The sequence below is a fragment of the Sus scrofa genome, chromosome 12, assembly GCF_054392235.1.
Source record: "Sus scrofa isolate SSC_HxYL_T2T_F1_AM1 chromosome 12, Sscrofa_HxYL_maternal_Yorkshire_Landrace_v2.0, whole genome shotgun sequence".
Classification (NCBI taxonomy): domain Eukaryota; kingdom Metazoa; phylum Chordata; class Mammalia; order Artiodactyla; family Suidae; genus Sus; species Sus scrofa.
The window spans coordinates 24,636,693-24,652,616 of NC_139394.1; the positions used below are offsets into that span (position 1 = coordinate 24,636,693).

At 46.4% G+C, this 15,924-nt stretch overlaps 1 protein-coding gene across 2 annotated transcripts in view; it reads right to left on the reverse strand.

Annotated features, from left to right (window-relative positions):
• Positions 1 to 15,924, reverse strand: part of SKAP1 (src kinase associated phosphoprotein 1) — a 327,149-nt gene that overhangs the window by 7,154 nt on the left and 304,071 nt on the right. Inside the window, exons 12-16 of one of the 2 annotated variants that reach the window (XR_014821186.1) lie at positions 13,143 to 13,251; positions 10,795 to 11,056; positions 9,533 to 9,638; positions 9,328 to 9,372; positions 183 to 226 (exon numbers count right to left, since the gene is read on the reverse strand). Coding sequence is in view for 1 of the 2 variants with exons in the window: in XM_013979973.3 (XP_013835427.2) it covers positions 13,150 to 13,251 (102 nt within the window). In the remaining variant the exon portion in view is untranslated. Of the gene's footprint in view, positions 1 to 182; positions 227 to 9,327; positions 9,373 to 9,532; positions 9,639 to 10,698; positions 11,057 to 13,142; positions 13,252 to 15,924 lie in introns of those variants that run through there. The other variant, XM_013979973.3, reaches the window with a different exon arrangement.

The window sequence follows — 15,924 nt, forward strand, 5'->3', positions numbered from 1 at the left end:
AGTTACTTTCATAAATCATGAATTTATCAGCGTGGAAATAATGGTTCAGAACCCTGCACGGCAGCTCTCCTGCATTGTGTGTGCAGCTCAAGTTCACCACTGGAGGAAGGATGGTCTTCCAAAGAGTCGGGATCCAGCCCTTCTCACAGTTACGGGCACGAACCTTGTTAGGTATAATTTACCTGATGCTGCTTCCCTCCTCGCAGCCCGTCTGAGGTGCCAGGTGCTGAAAGAGAAATAAAGTTTGTCAACAGGCAGATGCAGAGCCCTGGCTGGGGCTCATCTCTCTTTCCTGCCTGCCTCCCCTGGGTCTCTCCTTTATATGATGCAACAGAGCAAGGCGAGGATAGAAAACCTACAGAGGCAAATCCAAAATGTCAAAAGAAGTTCATTTAAAAGGGGAAAAAAAACTCCATACACAACCCTCACAAAAACCCGACAGATGCTAAGCTAATGGCATCCGCTCTGCCGATTGGTGGGGATGACTCATGAATATTAATGAGTCCAATGCTCCAAATGGTGCAGCTGTGAACCCAGCTGTGCTTGAAGCTCTCTGATCTCGAAACTTCCAGACAGGAACCGGAGGTGGTCTGTGTCAATTCCCTACTCAGCCAAAAAACAGCAAGCTGGGTTGGCCTTCTTCTGTTCACTCCCTTTCTTCCTGGAGTTGGTGCTCAGCAGCCAGTTCTGCCAGCAGGGTTGGCTGCTGGGACAGCAGGAGCCAGTCAAAGACACGGATGCGGTTTTTCTGACTCCTGGCTTTTTTAATGGTCCATTATCAGCAGTGCATAGAAGAGCACCTCGGTTTATCTAAGACCAGGCACCGTCTGCACACTGTCTTGCGAAGAGTGAGTGTAGGCTATGGAAGGCGATGTCCTAAAAACGGAAGAACTTTTCCAGTTGACACGGGCCTGGAAGTGCCAGAAAGATGGCAAAGATGGATTTTCCTCTCCATGCAGGCCGTGCCACCTGCCTCTCTCCCATTTTGCTCTGTCCCTGTGTGTGCTGAGGGCTAGCCACCATAGCTGATGACCTCTGTAGGGAAGATGGGAAGCTACTGGGGAGAGTGGCCCTCTGAGCTGCTTTGTAGATGGGAAGTATTTTTGGGTAGAATTTGGGTTTGAAGTAGGTTCTGTGCCTGACTTAATAGTCACCTTTCTTCTGACAGTTTCTTCCATGATCTTCTAGTCATCTCCTGTTAACCATGATAAGTGATCAAGAGTTTGGTTTTGTTTGGTAGAAGGGTGTGTGTGTGTGTGTGTGTGCGCGCAGGGGAGATGGATTTTCTTATATGAAAATAATAAGTTTCATGTGCATCATGTTATTTGACCACAGTGCCTAGTGAGTAGGTCAGGGCAAGTGTTACACTCATTTGCTAGTGGAGGAAACTGAGCTGAGCTGAGCTTTGTTTTAAAAAGTATGTTTTTAGGGAGTTCCCACTGTGGCTCAGCGGTGATGAACCCAACTAGTATCCATGAGGAAGACTCGGGTTTGATCCCTGGCCCCACTCAGTGGCTTAAGGATCTGGCATTGTTGTGAGCTGTGGGGTAGGTGGCAGATTCACCTTGGATCCTGTATTGCCATGGCTGTGGTGCAGGCCAGCAGCTGTAGCTCTAATTCGACCCCTAGCCTGGGAAGTTCCATATGCTGTAGTATGGCCTTAAAAAAAGAAAAAAAAATTTTTTTTAAGGTATGTTTTTAAATATCTTTTTGGCCGCACCTGCAGCATGTGGCACTTCCTGGGCCAGGGATCAAACCCATGCCACAAAAGCAACCCAAGTTGCCTCATTGACAATGCTGGATCCTTAGCCTGCTGTAACTATAAGAGAACTCCCCAGAAAACATGTCTGCAGATAGTGGTAGAATATGTTCATGTGAGAGGTCCTTTCCAAGCTCTGTAGAACAAGGTGTTCCCCCCCCCCCCAAAAAAAAACTTAAAAAAAAAAAAGAATCAATTCACCACTGTTCAAGGAGGGAAAAAAAAAAAGAATCCCCCTGCATAGCTTTTCAGAGTTATTCTCAGGAATCAGCTCCTCCACAGTCACCAGTTTTCCAACTGTGAAGACCTTAGAGCCACACTGTCAAGTCCCAGGCACCTGGTACCCTATCCGGATGCTTTGCTTAGGAGGTGACCGTGACTTTTGGACAGCCTGGTTGGACAGCAAGTTAGCGCTATATTTGTGAATTTGTTTATATGCCTCAGCTCTCACTGAATATTCCTAACACCCTCGAGACTGGAAGGGTTTGAGGTTGCAGGTAAAAATAGAAACGGACCAGCTCCCAGCCTGCAGCACAAAGGCTGCAGGAGCCTTCAGTGGGGGGCTAGAGTGGCTTCTGTGGATTTATGCGCGAGCAGCCAGCTGAGACGCAGCTAAAGCCGAGCAGATAACCACTGCAGTGAGAGGTAGTGGCGTTTTCAGTGGCGCCTGGGCACTGATCCTAAGCCACCTCTCCAAGCAGCCCTCTGCCCCCAGGAACTCAACTCTGTAGAGGGCATGTCGCCTGGCTCAAGGTAACCTTTCTTTGAACTGTGGATAGCATCCCTCTTCCTGTTCTCTTTACCCCTGCACCTTCCTTCCCAAGGGTTCCTCAGTCTGCTTTGGAAGCGCCCACCCCTCTCTTGTCTCTTATCTGCTCCCTGGCCCAGCTCTTCTCTTTGAGGAATGGTTTTGGGAACTGCAACAAAGACCAGGTGTGCAGTTGGCTTCCTGGCAGGACGGCAGGAGCCAGCCCTAGCATCTTAGAGAGAAATAACTTACTGGGGAAAACCAATTCTACCTTAGTAATGAGTGGATTGGGGGCTGGAAAGCTGGAACCTCAAGTCTCAAGATAAACAAACCCAGGCCATTTATGTTCAGAAAGGATAACAAGAGTCACGCTTTTTCGGGAGATAGAGTGCTCCTGACTCAGGGGGCAGAGTGAATAATTTACTTGTGTTCTGTTCAGGGGAGACCTGGTCTACTTCCACAAGCAAAAGAGAAGAAAAACATGGGTACCGATAGCAGGGAAAGAGGCCTGAAGGCTAAGCAGGGAGAGATGGTGAAGCTACAGTGTGACAATGAAGGGACAAGAGTCTTCACGTGTCTTTCAGCTGCAAGGGCAGGGATACGAGGTGCTTCTGTAATCCTTGAGTGATGGGCAGCCACCAGCCAAAACTGCTTATCATTGGTGGCTGTCAGGTCTCCCCTGCCCATTCTTCAGTCAAGCACTTTTTCCTTCAAACCATTCTTTGGGAGGGGCCAGCTAGTTGGACCCATGTGGGTCTCTGCCCCCCGTGGCCGTGTGGGCGTGGGAAGCCAGACCCACCAGCAGCCTGACCCGAATCCCTCCAGCAGAAGGCCCAGGACAGTGAGAGTCTGCAGCCGTGAGCTGGAGGCAATGCAACCTGCCTGCTATAAGCTATGAGACTTAGATATATTCTACCAATTAGGGCACATCTGTTAGCAGTGCTGAAAGGCGGGCGCGGTCTCTTTAAGAGCCATCCCACTCCTCTCCTTGAGTGATGAGGGCTGGGAGTACAAGGGAGTCAGATGCTGATTAAACAGTCCTACTGCCGAGCTCTGTTAGAAAATTACTGTAATTATGATCCAGTCCCAGCAGAGGGATGAGTTCCAATCCTGCTAATAACCCTTCCAGGTGCCTCAGATTCAGGGCCCATGGGAGGCAGCATCGACAGGGCTCGGCTGGCATCAGGGCCAGCAATGGCCCTCCCGTCTGGCCTCTGCAGGCAAAGACAACAAAGGCACTGGACCTCTCATCCTCTAGGCCTCCTGAGAAGGCGGTGGCTTTGGGTTGTGTTTTATTTTTTAGTTTTTTGATTCTTGACAGAGCTCCTGGGAGTTATTTTGTATGAAAACACTTTCCCTACACGAACACGAAGGACACAGAAAATCCCAGCCAAGATGATTGTCCTGACTCCCCACTTCTGCCTGGATCTGCAGGCCCACCGCGCCAGGGCACCAGGCTCGCAGAGCTCTGAGGAGCAGCCAGGCCCTACGCTGTTTCTATGAACCCGTTTTGCTGAAGTCATATGCAGTGTTAAACTCGGTCCTGATCAAGCCTTTCAGGGCTCCCCTTTTAGATTTCTGCTACCGAAAGGGGAGAAAGGAGAGTTACCACAGGGCTCTAGGGACTTGCTGTGATGCACCTCTCTAAATCAGCAAGTACCGGTTTATTCATTTGAAAACATCATTCTTTTAGCGCAAATTGGCAGCGGTGCAGGCAAGCAAATCTCAAAGGTTCCTGTGGAGCATGGGGGCCAGCTGGCTGGTGCTTAAACCCCTGAGGAATTCATGGCATTTATACCCTCTTTCTGACCTAGCCGACCTAGCCAGAAGCCTCTCCCTGTCACTTATAGTCCAGTGGCTAAAGCGCAGACTTCTAGAAGGCAGGGCAGTTTCTCTGTGTTTGGCCCTAAGCACAGCCAAATGCCCTGAGATGATGGTTCTCAACCAGGGGTGGTTTTGTCCCCAGGGGACAGTTGACAAAGTCTAGAGACGTTTTTAGTTGTCAGAGCGGGGGCCTGGAGGGCTTGGGGGGAGTAGTACCAGCGTCTAGTGGGTAGAGGCTGGATGCTACCAAACATCCTAAAATGTCCCCAAGAACATACACTTATCAGGCCCAAATGTCAATAGAATGTTACAGAATGGGGACTTCCTGTCGTGCCTCAGCAGAAATGAATGTGACTAGTATCCATGAGGACACAGGTTCGATCCCTGGCCTCGCTCAGTGAGTTAAGGATCTGGTGTTGCTGTGGCTGTGGTGTAGGCTGGAAGCTGCAGCTCCGATTAGACCCCTAGCCTGGGAACCTCCATATGCCATGGGTGTGGCCCTAAAAAGACAAAAAAATAAAATAACTAAAACAAAAGAATGTTACAGAATGAAGTAATAAGCTCTGAGTTCTTCCCTCCCTAAACCTGCACTGCACTGCCTTGGAGATGTTGAAGAAATGGCCCCAAATCTCCCGATGCCAGGTGCTTCCCTGGAGAACACATCACTGGCAGGCTTAGCAGGTGCCAGGGAGCGGGGAGCATCTGTAAACATAAGCGGTGTGTGCGCACCACCTTGGCAATTCAGAGCAGAGCAATGCCAGGGCCCGGCCGTGAGTTAAAGGGAGGTGTTTGCAGCCTGCTTTCTGTTCCATGATCGCATGTGGTAAATAAAAGGTGCCCAGCTGCTCGCCATCAAGCTAAGAGTGTCTATGGTGGAAGCAGATGCCTTCTTTGAGGACCAGCACTAGAAGCCTCTTGGAACTCCCATCACAGGAGGCAAGGAAGTAGTGTACTGTTGCCCAGTGCCACAAAAATGCTTCCCTCGGTGGCACTCTGCCAGGTGGCGGGGTGGCGGGCTGTGATGGGCCCCCTGAGGGAACTGAACACACACAGCTGCTGACGGCTGGCCAGCCCCACAAGCAGCTTGATGCCAGAGACACCAGGCCTCTCCAACAGCCTGGGCATCACGGAAAGAGAGCCTAGTTGGCAGGGCTTGCCTAGGAGCCAGGCCTGAAGGGAGAGGACTTCATTATGTTGCCAAGCATCATACCAGGAGAACCAGATAACCTCTCTATCTCCTGCACACTTCCCTGGTGACTAGGCAACCCATTTTGCTTTATTTTTAGGGTGACCACTCATCTTGGTTTACTAAACCTACAGTCATGGCATCCTTATTTATTTAGTTAGTTAGTTTTTTTGTTTTTGTTTTTGGTCTTTTCTCGGGCCACACCCATGGCATATGGAGGTTCCCAGTCTAGGGGGCTAATCGGAGCTGTAGCCACCCGCCTACGGCCTAGGCCAGAGCCACAGCAATGCGGGATCTGAGCTGTGTCTTCGACCTACACCACGCTCATGGCAACGCTGGATCCTTAACCCACTGAGCACGGCCAGGGATTGAACCCGCAACCTCATGGTTCCTAGTCAGATTCATTAACCACTGAGCCCCGAAGGGAACTCCAGGCATCCTTATTAAGAATGCCCCTTTCAGTCTCAAAAGTGTCTCCGTATGGGAAATAAATTACGTAGTTGCTCTATTGATTATACTTTAGTTTCCTTTAATACTATATATTTTGGGGGAAGGCATCATATTTATAAAAGATTTTAATACAAAGTGGGCTGCATCTTAAAATACACCATTAGGGAATTCCTGTTGTGGCTCAGCCGTAACGAACCTGACTAGTATTCATGAAGATTTGGGTTCAATCCCTGGCCTTGCTCAGTCGGGTTAAGGATCTGAAATTGCTGTGGCTATGGTGTATGTAGGCAGCTGATTAGACCCCTAGCCTGGGGATTTCCATATGCAGCAGGTATGGCCCTAAAAAGACCAAAAAAAAAAAAAAAATCATTAATTAGAATTCTCACTGTGGCAGAGCCGGGTAAGGATCTGGTGTTGTCTCTGTGGCAGTATGGGTTCCACCCCTGGCCTGGTGCAGTGGGTTAGGGACCTGGTGTTGCTGCATCTGTGGCATAGGTCACAGCTGTGGCTTGGATTGGACCCCTGGCCTGGGGAATTCCATATGCCGCAGGTTGCGGCTAAGAAAGAAAAAAAAATCATTAATTGGATCCCAAGATTCAAAAGAGGGTGGTTATCAATTCATAGTAAGAAAAAAAAAAAAAAAAAAAAAAACCCTCCAAAAACCAAAAACATTTTCTGAGCAGTTAGTTTCTAATAGGAAAATAGGGAGAATAGTGCAAATCCCTTGAAGAAGGAAAACCGCTTTTTTGTTCTAAGTTTCAAACTCCCTACTCAATCTCAGTAAATTCTAATGGGAAATGAAATAGCTGGGCAGGAAGGAGGGGGAGCCAGGGACTATGGTAATCCACAAACTAGAAAATTAGTTTGAGCCACTGGGCTGTGCAGCAGGGACAATCCTCTGTGTAGACAGCTGCTTTTTTTAAAGTCAGCTCCACAGATTTTGCTGGTGCTCTGGGAATTAGCAAATCAGTGCCACTCAAGATTTATCTTTCTAGGAGTTTCCGTCGTGGCTCAGCGGAAAAAATCGACTAGCATCCCTGGCTCTCGCTCAGTGGGTTAAGTGAGCTATGGCGTAGGTCGCTGATGTGACTCAGATCCCACATTGCTGGGGCTGTGGTGTAAGCTGGCAGCTACAGCTCTGACTGGATTCCTAGCCTGGGAGCCTTCATATGCTGTGGGTGCGGCCCTAAAAAGAAAAAAAAAAAAAAAAAAGATTTATCCTTCCAGAGTCACTCTTGGTGGGGAAACTGCAGGGAGAGCGTCCCTTTGGCCAAAGATTAAAGCATCTCTGTCCCTGGCATCCAAGAGTTTTTTTAAGGTGAGAAGGAGAAAAACAAAAAAGGAACATATGACTATACATGGGTTCCCGTCTTTCTTTTTGCCTTTCTTGCTTCTCTTCAACTCTCTTTTTCTTAGTCTTTGTTTTAAAGGCAGAACTGTCCGCCCCTCCCCTGCTCACACACATTCTCTTGCTCTTTGCATCGATGCCACTACTTTCTTGGAAGGTAAGTGACTGGCATGAAATGTGGTTTTTGGAAATGTGTCACTGGAGGTGTCTCACCGCAGAGGAACTCCAGTGATTCAATAAGCACAGCAGCAGACTGAGATTTTCAAGAGGCCTCATTTCACTTCCTCTTGGACAGCAGATCTTGTGCGATTTTTGTTCCAGTCCCTGCTTTTCAGATCCTCAGTTTTGCCACTCACGAAGCCTAACTGATTACCCATAAGGTGGTGCAGCCGAGCAAGCTGAAGTGCTGAAAAAAAAAAAAAAGGTTGACAATAACGTGGCATCTAGGCTATTCCTTACATGTTATGTTTAGATAGAGGAACTGTTTCTAACTCCAGGGAGGCCATCTAGTGGGTCCCACCTTTCGGCCCTGCTATTTTATTTTATTTTTGCTCTCACTTTAAATGGAATCTAACTGTTTGGGTTTAGGTAGTGAGACAATAGGGATTCTCTTCTCTTTCCCATTTTTAGTCACCAGAGGGGAAGACATAGTTGGTTTTGAATTAAATACGTATTTCTAAGAAAGAACAGGCCATTGTATGGGAAAATTTAACACCGAGGTAACTGTAAAACAATGTTCATGCTGTTTTGCTCTATGGATGTCAGAGGAAACACTGGAAAAATGTATTTTTAATGAAATGTAGCTGAAAGATTGCTTTCAGAGCATTTAGTATTCTCAGCTATCCAACTGAACTATGCAGGCCAAACTGTACCAAGGTCAGATTATCCGGTGGATGTCAGTTCTTTGTAAAGTATTATTTATCTGTAAAAGGCAGATATACACTTATTTGCCCCTTAAATATAGGTTCTTAGCTTTCTTATTTTCTCTCTTTTACATGAAATCAAGGAAGAGAAAAAGTCTCCCACCTCTTACCCTCTCCTGTCTCATGTGCCAGAACAATCACTGGCTGTTAAGATGCCATCCTACATATAATGTGGTTAGTTAAGTGGTCTAATGCCCCAGTTATCCAGTTAGTCACAGGCAGTAAGGTGGGGATTTGGTGAGTGGAGTCGGAGAAGCTGTAATCTGAATAGTTGGTTGCTTTCCGAGGCTGCTGGCTAAGATGGTGGCTGAGGAATTGAGAGGGGAGCAGTTCTGCTGGGTGAGGTTTAGCTTCAGGCAGATTGTAGGAATCCGCTGCTTCCAAAAGGTCTTTCCCCAAACAGAGAATGTCCTTTGTCTGTAGATAGTCTCAGTCTCATCAACCCTTTGAATTTGCTCTAGCTTTTCCAGCATGTAACAATGTCTGAGATAGCCAGGTGGCTATGGACCAGATTCCCAATTAGTCTCTTTATGTCTTTTAGAGTCAGTCTTTCTTCTTCCTCCAAGTTTTACAGCTAGAAGGGCAAGAAATATGAGTGTTGGTGCAGTGCCAAAATATCTTTGCAGTTTGGCAAATGGTTGTTTCCTCAGGTCTGCAGATACAGAAGGGACTATTGCACTAAGCTGTTTTTTTTTGTTTGTTTTTTTGTTTTGTTTTTTAGGGCTGCACCTGTGGCATATGGAAGTTCCCAGGCTAGGGACTGAATCAGAGCTGCAGCTGCAGGCCTATGCCACAGCCACAGCAACACAGGATCACAGGATCCAAGCCGCATCTTTGACCTACACCACAGTTCATGGCAACACTGGATCCTTAACCCACCGATTGAGGCCAGGGATCAAACCCACATCCTCATGGATACTAGTCAGGTTCGTAGCCTGCTGAGTCACAACGGAAACTCCGAGGGTTTTGTTTTAAATATTGGAAGCAAATGACCGCGCTGAGAGGGTGAGAGAGTGTGGAACTGGACACAGAGTGAAGGATCTTGACCTTGCTCCTTTTTCATCCCCCTTCTGACCCTGCTCCAGATACCTGCTCTTCCTCTTCTGGGTTCTCCTTCTCTGGTGTCTATCAGTCCTAGAACAGCAGCACAAAGGTATTTGTTCCTCTTAGCCACCCAGCCTTCCAGACTTGGGTCCCTGAGGGTTCTCCAGGGAGGGAGCAGTCTGGGGCACTGAGGGGTTTCTGACTACTCCCTCCTTTAATGGTTTTTTAGAACAATGCCCATTGTCTTTACCTGCAGGTTGGGATTGGTACAAAGATTCCTAAAACAGAGGCAATTGGTTCCCTTTTGTTCATCTGCTCATCTGCTGCCACCTAGTGGTTGCTTCTCCTTTGGCACCCTGTGTAAAGTGGAGGGGACATTATGGACAGTTCTGTAGTGACTTTTACTCTCTCTCTCTTTTTTCTAAAATTCTCCCAGACCTAAATTGTCTCCTTTTATTACTTTCGTGTCCATCACATATACAAACAACTTCCATTTGTTTTACTCCTGGGTCAGAAAAAAATCTGGACATGTATAGCTGGCATAGGATCTTTTGAAAAACTTGGAATTGCTGACAATATCCCAGTTGACTCCGTTTCTCTCTTCGGTAACATGAAATGGTATTTTACTGCAGGGCTATAGTATGGTGGTTATAGAGGAGACGAAGGCTACTGCCAATGCAGGACTGCTCTGAATAGGACTGGCAACTGCTCTCTCAAAATTTCTAGAGAGTCAAGCAATACTAATAACTAAACCTTATTTAGAAGATACCATGTGCCAGGTGGTGTTCCAGGTACATTGCACAACTTTGGGTCAACTCTTTAGTCTCCTAATGACCCAAGGGATCCCCCTGCTAAAGTGAGGGAATTGTGGCATAAAAGCTCAAACAATCTGCTTGAGAGAACACATGTAGTAAACGGAGAACTGGGACTTACTCCCGGGCTGTCTGGTTCCAGGGTTTAGGTTCTTAGCCATTACGTTTGGCTATCTTCTCAAGACTCAAATAGCCGGAGTGCTAGGTGCAGGCAACAGGGAGAGGAAATGGGCTTCCTATGGCACGTCCCCGTCCCGCAGGACACAGTGGGGTTGTTTACCAAGACCCCAAAAGGAACTCTCCAATGTGCTGACTCCAAAGACTTGCTTCTAGCCCCGTCTCATTTCAGACAAAAAGAGGCAATGTCGGCACAAAAGGAAAAAATAACCAAGGAGGCAATGAGAGGAGGTCTGCGAAGCCGACCAGAAACCAGGCAAGCCTGGGATCCCGAGGTGGTTCTGCCCCAGCAGACAATCGCCAAGTCCCCTTCTTTGTCTGGGCTTTTGTTTTTTCTCAGGCTCTCCCTTCCTACTTTGTTTGGAGTGATGAGAATGCCCCGAGCCAGCCTTTTTATACCAGTACAAAAAGAAACACAACACCATCATGCAGGGCAGGAACCAAATCTGAGGTTTATTCATGCTTTTCAAAGCAGCCAGAGCAACCAGCAACTTCCTCCTCCAAAGGTTTCCTTCTCTCTCACCTTCTCCGTGACAAGCCTGCAGAAAAGGCTGAGGTGGGTGTGTGGACTGTTTAGAGACTGGGTCAGCGATGAGGAGGCAGGTTCAGTAACAGGTCTGCTGAATATGCTTCTTCTCATTTGTCTCAGTGGTGGTTTATAGAGACTTGGGTTTCTTCCGAAAAGAGAAGAGCCCGGCCTGTTGGTGGGCTGGCGGGGGTGGGGAATGGGAGCTCTCGATGATCAGTGTCTTCATAAAGGCAGGGGGGAGAAGAGGACAGGTGTCCTAATGGAGGAAAAATACATACATTTGCTTTTATGATTCAAAATACAGAAGAGGTAAGAGGTCAGAGGGTGAAAAGCATCTCCCTCCTACCATGTCTCACAGTCATATGGTTTCTTTGTCTTGGAAGCAACCAGTTGTCCCCATTTTCTTTCTCCTTCCAGTGAGAATCTCATACACACATAAGCAATTGGAGACTCCCTTTTTACGAAAATGGAGCAAATTAGATCTACCCTTTTTTTTTTTCCTTTTAATGATCAACATATCTCAGAATGTATTCCATAGATGCAGAGAGCTTCCTTTTTTTTTTTTTTTTAAACTGTTGCATAGTAATCAATTCTATGAGTTGCTACAGTTACTTGGAGAGGTCTCTACTGAACATTTAGGTCATTTGCAATTGTTTTCTATTGCAAGCAACCTTGGGAAAAGACACACTCTTTGTGTATATGTCATTTTGCATGTGCACAAGGGTAGCTGAAGGATAAACTCCTCGGTGTGGACTTGCTGGGTTAAAGAGAATGAGGAGATAAACAAGTTTGTCACTAAATAAATGACAGAGTGAAGTAGGGTGAATTTATTTATATTTGACAGCAAAATTCCAACTCTTCTGCATTCATGGTCTGGAAATCGAGTCTTCATTGGGAAAATTATTAAGTCAAACCTTGAGCGAGAGGCCCGAGCTGGTCCTTCATGGTTGTACAAGGGCATCAGAGAGTAAGATCTATCGTTATGTATTTTCCTACATGAACCACACGGCTGCTGCTGCACACCAGAGTGGGCCTTGGTCTGAAAGGTTGCAAGGCTAGTTTGTGTCACTGTCACCCCCAGTGACAAAGACTGCTTCCACTTCAGGCCGGAAGATGGAGCTAGCGACATCATGCTGGCCTTGGGTGCCCTCTATCACCATCCTAATTCTAATCCTATTGTTACCCTACCTACCCAAAGCAAACACTCACTCCACTGTTTTAAAAGTATGATGTGGTTCTGGCTCATAAAACGCAAGCCATATTCTTTACTACCTAAACGTTAATTTAATTATGTTCCATAGGAATCCTCATACTGGATTCCTAATCTTGGCCAATCATATTGCTATGCACGGGCATGTGGGGGAAATGGTGCCCTGGATTTGATAACTGCGGATAAAGAAATCCAGACCTATCCTTGTGGCAAGAATTTTTTTTTTCTTTTTTAGGGCCGCAACCGTGGCACATAAGACGTTTCCAGGCTAGGGGGTCTAATCAGAGCTATGGTGCCGGCCTATGCCACAGCCACAGCAACACCAGATCCGAGCTGCATCTGTGACCTATACCACAGCTCATGGCAACGCTGGATCCTTAACCCACTGAGTGAGGCCAGGGATTGAATCTACAACTTCATGGTTCCTAGTTGGATTTGTTTCTGCTGCACCATGATGGGAACTCTGAAAAAATTCCTAATTGTTCTCCAATATCCATTCTCCCTTTTAAATTCATTAATGACCACCCCCGCCATCACCACTTTTAAGTTGGACACAGGTTCTACCTAAAAGAAAGTTTTCTTTGTGGCTCGGTATGTCTATATGTCCAAGTTGGTCAATGGAATGAAAGCAGAAGTGGTGTGTGTAACATCTGTGAGGTGTCCTTAAAAGGAGAGGAGAGGGTGTCCCTTCTCCTTTCATTTTCCCTTCCTGCTGAGTAGGATACAGACACGATAGCTGGAACTGGAGCATCCATATTGGGCCATTAGGTAGCCATGCGAATGCTGACCATACACAGTGGAGCAAAAAGAGAAGGCACCTGGGACCTGGCTACCTTGGATTACTTACCTCCATATTTTTGTAGAAGAGAAAAATAAATTTCTATGTTAATTAAATCAGTGTTATTTTTAGTTTTCTGTCATAGGTAGTTCATTGAACCTAATCCTGACTGTCACAGTCCCCCAGTTTAGGAAAAACAATTACAGATTTATATTCTTTCAATGGTGAATTACAAGCATCACTTTTGGAAACGAAGAAAAGCTACTTCACTGGCAACTCTCATCCTTCACAGAGAAATGAAGGCATAGCCAACAAATACAAGGCATGGCCAACAAATTCATTGGCAATTGATACCTGGGCTTCATCTTTCTTCCACTTCAAAGGCAGTGGTGAGGTACTCCTTTGGAACAATCCCAATGAGGCTGTTCATTTCTCCTACCCACCAGCCATACATGTTATACTCCTGAAAAATGAAAAGAGGATGCCTTCAGTTGGAATTTAGTCATGCTTCTGTTAATCTTTTTTAATCTGTTAATGACTGCATGGGAGACTCTTCTGGGTGGTTTCTTTGTTGACACTACAGTACAACTTAACACCCCTGATGGGATTACTAAATTAAAAAAAGTTATCTAGAGGCAGACAGCAAACTCTGCTTTCCTTTTGCCATCTTTCTGTCTATCTTGAAAATTTAGCACATTTGGTGCTATTGCTGAACCTAAAGAGCATGTCTTTTACCAAGCAGAGTGGAATGGCTTCTTCGAGGAAAGTTGGGCACACCCTAAAATGCCAGACCACTAAAGATATTCAGGGAGTTGGGTCATAGTTCAAATCAATAATATTTACCAAGCATCTTCTATGTGCGAAGTGCTGTTTGAGTTCCCACGAGATAGATTATGATGAATCAACACTGCTTGCTCCCTGGGAGTTTACAGCACAGAGTAATGAGCTATGGAGTCAGACAGACTGGGATTTAGTCCCCATTTGGTCATTTAGTAGCCATGTGACTGGAGGGTCTCCTAGCTTCCTCCTCTGTAAGAGTAGGGATAATATTACCCTCCCCTGTGTTGGGATATAAGTGATGCTGCAGACATGAAAACAATTCAAAGTGTCTGATACACAGTAGGTGCTCTAAACATTGGCTTTCTCCCTTGGAAGAGGTGGGAGGTTGACATCAGTAATGATGGGCAGGACAAAAGAGCCATAGAAAGGAGAGTTCCCTTGCAGTGCAGCCGGTTAGGGATCTGGCATTGTCACTGTAGTGGGCTTGGGTCACTGCTGTGGTGTCAGTTCAATCCCTGGCCTGGGAACTTCCACATGATTTAGGTGTGGCAAAAAAAAAAAAAAAAAACAAACCCCAAACACCAAACAAAGAGCCATAGAAAGGGGCAAACAAGAAAGGGAATGAGAGGGTTTAAAAGAAGGACAGTTACAGAGTTGAGAACAGAGCTCCTTGAATACTGAAGATCTTAAAAGCACGGCAGATGTTGAACACTATGGGGCTATTCCTAAAAGCACTATAACATATTTTCCTTCTCTTGAAAGAAGTGAAATTTAGGAATTCATGGGAAATATATGTATTCCAGTTCAGCTGGATTTGGGTACTGAGGAGCTAATGTTTTAAGCCTTGTGCACACCTGGTTGCTGAGTTCTAGGGGGGAAAAAAAAGAAAACTAGGTTGGTGACACAAAATTCTGGGTCAACCAGTTATCTTTTTGTTTCTTTTTCATCGTATATCTTCCTTCCTCCAACTCTGCCTCTCCCTTCCTCTCAGCAGTTGACCTTTTTTCCACCTTGAAGGAAGAGAAAAGAGAAGCCACCCAAACAGGAACTTACCTTTGTTGACAACCACCTTTCTTTCTCAATAAAGTGGAGAAGATGTCCCTTTCCCGGCTTGCTTTATTTATTTATTTATCTTTTTAGGGCTGCACCTGAGGCATATGGAAGTTCCTAGGCTAGGGGTTGAATTGGACTACAGCTGCCAGCCACAGCAGCTCGGGATCTGAGCTTCATCTGCGACCTACACCACAGCTCATGGCAACGCCGGATCCTTACCCCACTGAGCAAGGCCAGGGATCGAACCTGCATCCTTATGGATGCTAATCGGATTCGTTTCCACTGAGCCACAACGGGAACTCCCCTCTCTTGGCTTTAGACTGGTCCTCACACTCGCCCTTGTAACCCTTCTGCTTTCTTTCTTAGGTTCTGAGAAATCTGACCTCTGCCTCCCATGTAAATGGCCCCTTCCATCTGCACCAAAGTGGGTTCGAGTCTCTTTTGTCTTTGCAAACAACTATTAAATAGTCCCCACCGCATGTCTACTTCCCATTTCTACTGCTCTATGCGGACTGCCAATTCACAGTCAGATTTATTTTATTTTTTAATTTTTAAATTTTTTTTGGGTCTTTTACCTATTTCCTGGGCCGCTCCCTCGGCATATGGAGATTCCCAGTCTAGGGGTCGAAACAGAGCCGCAGCCACCAGCCTACGCCAGAGCCACAGCAACACAGGATCTGAGCCTCGTCTGCAAACCTACACCACAGCTCAAGGCAACGCCGGATTGTTAACCCACTGAGCAAGGGCAGGGACCGAACCAGCAACCTCATGGTTCCTAGTCAGATTCGTTAACCACTGCGCCACGACGGGAACTCCCACAGTCAGATTTATTGAAAGAATTTATTTCACTTAGTGCTCCAACTTCTTGCTTTCTACTCACTCTTTGAACCACTCTAATCGGGCTTCTGCTTCCTCAGTCCACTTATACTTCCTCTCGGTGTCTCCTAGAACCTCCTTATTGCTCAGATTCTATGGGTACTTTTGTCTAACTTACTTGATCTCTCTGCAGTGCTGGCACTATGGACCCTTCTTGAGGTATTTTCTTCTTTTAGTTTCTATAATTACACTTTCCTGGTTTCCTTCCTACCTCTTTGGTGGCTTCTTTTCCTTCTCATCTTTATCCCTCCGTTTAGGGTGGTTTTCCTAGTTGCCTTCTGACCTGATGTGCTTTCCTTCCACAGTCTTATATAGCTGTGTGGTTTAGCCACCATGCCTGTGTGAACAACTCACAACCATAGCTCTAGCCCACATCGAAGGGTTGGATCCCAAAGCTTAACTGCATGTCCGTCGAGCTGCTCAAATT